At 36.5% G+C, this 9,171-nt stretch overlaps 1 protein-coding gene across 1 annotated transcript; it reads left to right on the forward strand.

Moving 5' to 3' along the window:
- Positions 1-228: 228 nt before the first annotated feature.
- Positions 229-8,987, forward strand: snrnp48 (small nuclear ribonucleoprotein 48 (U11/U12)). The gene is made up of 9 exons (XM_056244009.1): positions 229-387; positions 1,128-1,235; positions 1,355-1,415; positions 1,520-1,600; positions 2,213-2,395; positions 4,224-4,345; positions 8,282-8,382; positions 8,482-8,619; positions 8,833-8,987. The coding sequence occupies exons 1-9, from the start codon at positions 238-240 to the stop codon at positions 8,894-8,896; spliced, it is 1,008 nt and encodes a 335-aa protein (XP_056099984.1). The 5' UTR covers positions 229-237; the 3' UTR covers positions 8,897-8,987.
- The last annotated feature ends 184 nt before the right edge of the window (positions 8,988-9,171 follow it).

Here is a 9,171-nt window from a genome sequence, read left to right on the forward strand (position 1 = left end):
AAAAGACATTTCCCACCCAACAGTCAATCGTTTTTAATTAACGTCTTCTAAATACCTGTAATATTTTTTTGCACGAAACGGGCAGTTTGTTTTTCAAGGTTGTGGCAACCCGTGGCAACCACAGGTCGAGTCTACGTCGTGCATACGTCATTTTCAAGCGCCAACGAACACTCGCGTAGACAACAATCGTAAGGCAAGAGGCTTGTTTTGCTGATGTAAAAACGTTCCTGATGTAAAATGGGTGAAACAACTTTTTCGTTGGGTCTCCAGGAGCGCATGCAGCGTTTGCAGGAGCTCACAGACTTCACAGAGAGTTGTCAAGCCGAGCTCAGGGATTTGTTTGACTCGCTGGAATGGAGTCAGGAATTAGATACACATGCAGTTCAGGTAACGTTAACGTTAACAGCCAAACACAAAATTATAAAGAGAATGCATGCAGTGAATGGATATGTGTTACTTTGTAGCCCTTGTTTTAATGACCCTGGATCTAGTTTATCCACTTACCACCATAGTACCAAAAATATCACACACTACTGTCATTTCTATTCATGCAAATTAACTATAAACTATTAGGAAGTCTTTATTTTTATCTAACGTTAAATCTTAATATTATTACATAATCACTTGCTACTAATTTAAACAATCTTCATTCTTAGAGGGATAGTTTACCCAAAAATGTAAATTCTGCCATCATTTACTAACCCTCAAATTGTTCCAAACATGTATGAATTACTTTCTTCCGCTGAAGACAAAAGAAGATATTTTGAAGAAGATGGAAAGATAACTAAACAGTTGATGGGCGGCCCCATTTACCTTACATAGTATGGAAGAAGAAAAAAGACTCAATGGGCCCCATCAAGTGTTTGGTTACCGACATTCAAAATATCTTCTTTTGTGTTCAGCAGAAGAAAGAAATTCATAGATTTTGAACAACTTGAGGGTGAGTAAATAATGACAGAATTTACATGTTTGGGTGAACTATCCATGTCATACTTCATATAGTTTAATACAGATGGAGAGTATGGTAACATTTTGTACGGGTAAATCTGTAAACTATTTGGCACCTGCTTTATCTCTCTTGGGCTTAAATATTTTTTTAAATACCTGTATTGTCTTCTGATTACCAGATGGAAGTGTGTCCATGCGATCCAAACCACACTGTACCGCGGGGCAGGATGGAGAAACACAAAGCTGCCTGTCAGCTCAGTCAGCTGGGATACTCTAAAGAAGAGCAGGTGAATAATGAACCACATAAAGTACCTGGTCAGCAAAACGTCTTGTGATTGACTTAATCTCGGAAAATATGAACATGAAATTTGAAGGTGTTTTTTTTTCTTCTGTCATTTGTTTTCAGGCTGAAATGTTTGATCCTTCAGTGTACTATGAGAAAGCTAACATTCCGTCCATTACCATGGGTGAGTTTTTTGACTTTGTGAAAGACATACTATTCCATTTTAAGGTTTTTAAAGAGCTTTGCAAGGCTGTGAAGTTCTGTGATGTTGACTGATATCACTTTCAGACGTTGACACATTTCACCAAGTAATTCTGCAGACCCGGGAAAATGCTCCTCGCGTGAGCTCGACAGGAATCCACTCAAAAAGTAAGTGCTTAGATAGCCAGCTCCTTTCTCTAGACAGTGATTTGGTAATTTCAGCACTTATCAGGATAACAAGCAATATGGCACATTTAAAATTGTGTGTGACAGAATGAGTGTATTAATGATATCCATGTCTTTATTTATTTTTTCAAATATTTTCAACATTTATCTGTGTTCTTTGTTTTTTTTCCCCATTAACAGCGGTGAGTATTAAAGGAAGTCTGGTCTAGACAATTTTCCACTCATACTTGCTGTATCCTTTGTCTCAATATCCTTTTAAAGACTTGGTCCTTAATATAGCTTGATAGAAGATTTTAATTTATTTCACCCAGGTACACATTAGTTAAACATTCATAAATGACATAAGACCAAAAAATGCAGAAATCTATTGTTCCAGTTGTCCCATTACGTGTTGGGAGTGTTTTTCTGACTTGCTATTTCTGCACTGGATTTACTTTTAGCAGACTGGTCATTTAAAATGTTATTCGGAAACACGTCCCTGAAATAAACACACTTTGATAATGAATCTTCAGAATCAATATGTTATTTTTTTTAACCATTTACTAATTATTGTGATTTTTGTGTAAAATCTGTTTTTATTTTATTTTTTTGCAGGGGACACATCTACAGATCTCCCTAACATACCTCAGAATCATAAGCGCGCATTATGTGACCTCACTGTGGCAGAACGATTGGCCGTCCATGGTCATGTGTTACAAGAAGCCAGTCAGCAGAGTGCGAAGAGAGAATCCAACAACGAGGATCTTTATGTAGACCTTGTTGCAAAGCTTAAAAAAGGTACTTGAATTCACAGACCTATTATATCACCATTGATCCTGAGTCAAATTAAGGGGAAATATTTGTCTCTGAGCTTCATTTTTCACATATTCAAGGTTACAATTTCACATTTATAATTACACATTTATTTGAAAGGGTTAATTCACTTAATAAATGAAAGTTCTATCATCATCCTCATTTCATTTCAAACCCATAACACTTTCATTCATCTTCAGAACACAAATGAATATACATATATATATATATATATATACAGGGCCGTCGCTAGTGGGGTGAAAGGTGGTGACAATTATAGGGGCCCCCGCTGCCCAGGGGGCCCCACAAAATCCAGCAGTTATACTATTTAGGCCCCTGTAGTATGAATAATTCTAATATTTATATTAGTTGTATGCCTGAGATTTAAATGAAAACCACAAAAACGTGCAATTTGGGTAAATATTTTTCCAAATATCTGCTTCTCTTACCTCCATAAAAATGGTTTAGTCCGACCTAAAGTATGTATTAATTATTCAGTCAGAGTCAGTGACAAACATCAGATGGACCCGATAAAATTGTAAGTCCCGCCCCAGCTCGTGAACAGAACCAATCAGAGTTGAGGCGGCAGCCTGAAGTTAACGATGAAGTTGGTGGAAGAGCAGGAGACTAACTGACTGAAAAATGTCGGGGAAAAGAAAACAAATCAGGTACCAGAAATGCCAGGAAAAGACGGAGATGGAGGCAAGGAGAGTGGTTGTATCCCAGTCGATCAAGACGTTCTTAAAGACCGGTTATATATTGTTATTTCGCTGGGAATTAGAAAACTTCCGTCTACAGTCTGCCGTGTACAGTCATTTTTTATTATCGGTGCGCGCCGCAATCGACCGAATGATTACGTGGTCTAAATTCCGGTCTTTTTACACTATTGTAACTAGAGTTTTTAAAAAAATTACACGAGTCACGACGCATTGCATTATGCATCTGACCTGCCGGCTGATGATATTTAAAACATCGAGAAAACACGAATACAACACACTGCACTTGGATGAATAAATGTATTCGCTTTATTTAATAATACCAGTTCCATATTATCTTTATTAAAAAATAAGACAATGAATGCTTTTATTTTTTTAATTAGACTGCATTCTTGTCAATTTTTTAAATGTTTACTTTTTGATTTATGAATTATAACAGACTGATGGGGAAAAAATGTATTACTTTTTAAAAATTGGTTTTATTATTATTTAACAATTTCTTGCTTTTTTGTTAGTTTTTATTAGTTGTAATTTTTATATAAACATTTAACTTTTAAAATAAAGGTTTTACAACAACATCACCATCTTCTGTTATGTGGGCCTCCATGTTCATCTATTGTACAGTATGATATTGGTGGAGGGTGGTGGGGGCCCACATCAATATTTTTTCAGGGGGCCCCGAATCCTCTAGCTACGGCCCTGTATATATATATATAAAGATCTGTAGAGTAATTATTGCAGTTACCAGTAAAACGACAGCCAGCAAATACATTGTATCTGTAAAGATGTCATAACAGAGTAATATTGGGCTGGGGCTCACTGAACCCAGAGTTGGAGCTGCACCACAAGACCTACTCAGCCCTAAGGCAGAGCTACACCATGAAGCCCACTGAGCCCTGAGGTGGAGCTGCATCACAGCTGATTCGTATAAGACCTAAGTTGCTCCAAACTTGGAGAAAATCTCATAATTGCCTCCACTTTTAAAGGCTTTAGTACCAAGTCCATATATAATTTCACACTATACTGAGTACCAATTACTTGATCATATCTGGTTGATAAATTAAAGAATGATGTTTTGTCTGAAATCCATTCTATAGGAGATAAACAGAGTGGGCCGAAGTCTCATCTGGAGGTCTTGGCTGAGATGAGGGACTACAGGAGGCGCAGACAGTCTTACAGAGCGAAAAACGTTCACATCACCAAGAAGTCTTACACAGAGGTCTGTGATTTGAGTTTGTGTTTGCTCTTGGGGGATGTTAATCTACTTACCCACAAAACACTATTTAGTCTAATAGTGTATGTTCTCACTGTAGATTGCCTTCATTTTGAATTTAAATTGTCTTCACCAGTGTTGGGCATGTTACTTAAAAAAAAGTAATTTGTTACTAGTTACTTCTCATAAATAGTAACTGAGTTACATTATTATAAAAGTAACTAATTACCAGGGAAAGTAACTATTGCGTTACTTAAAAAAAAAAAAAAAAAAAGTTCAAATATGTCAAAAAACTTGGATGCCCCCAATATTAAATGTTAAATGAATGAAATGACACTAAATAGAATAAATTATTATTATAAAACATTTTACACTAATTTACATTATTTTAATGTTGCTGTGGGACACTGTAAGAGATGCCTATTAAATTCAATATATTATATTAAATATTATCATTACTATAGTAGAACAATAAAACACAATAGATGGTTTAGAACGATAATATTTAATATTGCACAGACAACAACTGGCCAACAAATAAGTCTAAAAATAAATGATGCTGCTTAAGAAATGTACCAAAAATGAATAAATAATAATAAAAAATATACATACACTGTCACACAAGTTCAGGGGCGAAAATTTCATCAAAATGTTGGGGGGGGGACAATAAACATAACAATTCTCAAGAGCAATTTTTGAAGGGGACACCAATAATACAGGCAAAATTGTACTTGCAAGGATACGTGTACACCGAGGAAAGTCTTACTACTATTATTAGTGTAGCATGGAGAGCGTTCCATTATCCTTCTTCTCAAAGTTTCTTTCTGGTTTAATAAAAAAGCTGACTAAATTGACCAAAAAAATTCTTCAAAACCATTTTTTTTTTTGTAAATAAGTTGTTTTGTGTAAACAACTTATTTACAAAAAATGTATGGTTTTGAAGAATTTTTAGCCAGGTTTTCGCCTGGAAGGCTCTGTAGAAATCTGGCGCACCCTATTGAACGGAGTTAAACAGAGAGAGCGTGCGTTCACAGACACCAGAATGAACGCGTTCAAAGTAACGTTCATCAGGCAGTAATACAGCACGTTCAGTTCACGTTCGCCCAAAATTTGAACGAGTTCATGAACTATAGTTCAATGAACGCGTTCAGGCACAACACTAATTAAATGATATAAACCGACTAAATCACAGTGAAAGCGTTAAAATCTAAATACGCACCCGGACTAGTCTAATCTACAAGACTAACATTACATCACGCAGTGTATGCGTACACTCTATGGGTGCGGGTGTGTGTGTGGGGATATACTGTATTAAACAAGCTAGGTAAACGCAGACTGTATTAAACAAGGGTAACGTTAGACGTTATAATCGCTAACATAGCAGATTACATCAGTGACAAAAGTACATTAGTACACAATCATATATTTTTTTTTTTACATGATTTATTAATGACTCTGCATCATCTATATTAAAGAGAAAATAATCACTTCATCCGATGTTTAAAGTGAATAAAATAACATTGACTTACTGGAGTTCCACAACTACTCAAAAACATAGTTCATCTCTCTCGCCACCGGAATGTGTGTGTTTCGGTGCTCGGTGGTGAGGTAAAAGGGGCGGAGGCAGTGGACCAAAGCACTGTGAGGCAAGGGAGGGGGACTCAAAATGTTTAAAACGTTTTTTTGTTGTTGCCCCGTTTGCATTTGTATTATTTTATTTCTTAAACAATTATTTTAATAATATATCATTATTTTATTTACAACACACATATTTTAATGATATTTTAGGGGGGACAACCCTCAGATAGGGGGGTCCTGACCCCCCGACCCCCCCCCCTCGCGATTTCCGCCTATGCACACAACTTCACAACTGGTAGACATACTGTATAGCCTACTTGAAGTATTTTCTTCCTCACAAAAGTAAACAGTGACAAGAAGTGCTTTCAATATAATTCTGAACAATGTACCAAAAATAAATAATACTAATAAAATATAATATTTTTGGGTTTTTATTTTATAACCTACAGAGAACGTCATTGTCAGAGGTAATTTAAGCCAAATTCTAGGCGTGTTTGCCGCACGTGTTCACAACCAGTCAAACAAAGAGGTTTTCTGGGTAGGGCTGGGACGGTTACCGCATTACCGCAATACCGCGGTCACGTGACTCCAACCGCGGGTCTGAGCTCGTCACCGTCATCACCGCAAAAAAAAACAAAAAAAAAAAAAACACATTGGCCTGCACATGTGTGCACGTTGTGTCTAATGATATGGATTCATTGATTCTAATGACATGGATTATTTCTAATGATAGTGTGTCTTACATGGATTCAAGGTTTTCTAAACAAAACTTATCAAAAGATGGAGCAAATCCCTTTCGCGAGTTGGGGAGCGCAATGTTCCATGACACATAGCATTACATTCGTATTAGAGATGCGCGGATGGGCTATTATTATTTCATCCGCAACGGAACCGCAGCACAAAACGCATCATCTGTCCGCCATCCATCCGCACCAACGTTTTTTGATCAATTTTCGTTTTTTGATTTTTTAAAATCAGTTTTAAGGTCTATAAAAGCGGCGCTGCTGCCGCGAGGCTAGAAAGCTCTTGGCTGTTCTAGAAAGGAGACTATGCATGCAGCAAAGATATCTAAAGGCTAAAGTCCATAGTATAGCCTATTGGCTATGTTGTATCCTCAGAATATCAGCAGTGAACTCCGTCTCCGATGGGCGCACGAGTTTCGGTTCATTTATGAGACGAGCTCCAGTTCACGCGCAAGAGATCGCACCGTCGCTTCCACATCGTCCTGGTTATATGTCTGCTATATTTGTATAATTCCAGGCAATTAGTTAATGAAACAGTGATTAAAATTAAGATACAATTTATACAAAACGAAATTTAATTTAAAGAAAGGCTTTCTACAAAACAAAACTTAATAAAGTGGTCAAAATCATGTCTGACCCATCTTATGATCCTATCTTACTCATGGTGTTCACTTTTCATATAATCGACATAGATTAAATAAAAAATAACATTATATTATGTTAACATAAATATGGAATATCATTTTTGTAATTAAGACATGTTGGAAAAGCTGTTCATCTTTCATTTCGTTCAACATCATAATGTATTCTCCTGAAAATGATGAATTCAATGCGAATGTATCTGAGAATATTCTTAAATTAGGAAATCTATTCAGTGATTGGTTCATGCCAAATTACAGCTTAATGAAAATCGGACTCTTTCAAATTGTGCTCGTTTTTTTATACCGCTATACCGCGGGAATATCTTGCTTTTCAACCGCGGTTAGAAAAAATCCATACCGCCCCAGCCCTATTTCTGGGAAAGGTTCCCTGCAGGTTTATTTCTGGTTTTATTTTATAACCTAAAGAGAACGTTCCCTGTTATTTTTAGGTTTTATTTTTATAACCTAAACAGAACGTTCCCTGCAGGTTATTTTTAGATTTTATTTTTATGACCATGTAAATTAATTAAAACGTTGCAGATGATACCAATAGGCTACAGAGATTATTCTAATGCTGAAATTAGTAATTTATTTATAAACAAACTATATAATTCTCGGATAACCTCGGTCTCTCTCGTGCATTGTCGAGTGCGCTCGCGGCGTTCGGTTCGCTTTTGTCCAGACCGGCGCTTCATAAACACACACACACCAGAGAAAAATCTTTGCTGGTCCTATGGCTGAGAGAGAGCCTACTCGGATAAAAAAAACGCTTATTATAGTTATGCCGCATTTTATTGTCAGTAACGGTAACAGCATTGTAACAGGGGAAACAGTAATTCGTTTGATTACTCGATAACGCCGCTAGTAACGCAGTTTATTTATAATGCCGTTATTCCCATCACTGGTCTTCACACAGTGAATGGCTTGAGAGCCATAGAGAATATTCTGCATAATTGTATGCCCTTTCCTACCTTTTCCAGGTGATCCGTGAGGTTATTGACATCCACTCTGAAGAACTAGGCAGGATTTGGCAGGAAGTGAAGGATGAGGAGTCCAAAGCATCACAGCAGTCATCCCACAGGTCACATGTCTGATTTCAGTACAGCGAATCTCTTTCCTCCCTGACAGAAGTAGCACAGATTCACTGATATTGATTTTTTATGTTGGTTTTTGGTTACAGAGGGTCATATGAGAAAGGCCGCTCCGCATCTGTTGAGTCATGTGAGTCTCGTATCAGCTCCCGAAATGAGCATGGGCATAAACAGCACCGCAAACGCAGTCGCAAGCACAGTCGAGAGAGAAAACACAAGAGTAAGAGGTAAGGTTAACACTAACACTGACCTAAACAACATGAAAGTATTTTAACTATAATCAGAACTTAACTTATCTATCAGTCCATCATTCTTAAAATTCTTGTTGTGCATTTTCAAAGTTCAGCGTGAACAATCCATCATAGTGTAATTTCGCTATTTTACACTCAAAGTTTGTGATGGACTGACTATATTATTCTCTCCTTTTGTTTTGTCCTCAGAGATTCACACTCTCCAGATGTGGAGAGACATCACAAGAAAAAGAAGAAGAAAAAGAAGTCTTGAAATTGGAGTTATTTTCATATCAGTATTGTTCCCTTGAATGTTTTTAGTTGGATGATATGCTACAATAAAATGTGAATAAAAATGTTTCAAATATTTGTTTTTGTGCATTTCTTGCATTTTTAACATCCATGCCATGATAAATCTTCATAAACACTACCGTACAAAAGGTTTCTTTTTGTTTAATGATTTCAATGGTTATTAAAATTCACCAATGCTGCTTTAATTTGATAAAAAATCCAGCAAAACCGTAATATTGTAAAATATTATTAAAATTA

The sequence above is a fragment of the Rhinichthys klamathensis genome, unplaced genomic scaffold, assembly GCF_029890125.1.
Source record: "Rhinichthys klamathensis goyatoka isolate OS25496 unplaced genomic scaffold, OSU_Roscu_1.1 h1tg000896l_1, whole genome shotgun sequence".
NCBI classification, from domain to species: Eukaryota; Metazoa; Chordata; class Actinopteri; order Cypriniformes; family Leuciscidae; genus Rhinichthys; species Rhinichthys klamathensis.

Bases quoted from the DNA above. Each gene is read 5' to 3' on its own strand.
- snrnp48 (XM_056244009.1), top strand. From the start codon at position 238: ATGGGTGAAACAACTTTTTCGTTGGGTCTCCAGGAGCGCATGCAGCGT. The intron at 2,396-4,223 runs GTACTTGAATTC...TCCATTCTATAG, and splicing joins TGTTGCAAAGCTTAAAAAAG to GAGATAAACAGAGTGGGCCG. The intron at 8,620-8,832 runs GTAAGGTTAACA...TTTTGTCCTCAG, and splicing joins AGAAAACACAAGAGTAAGAG to AGATTCACACTCTCCAGATG.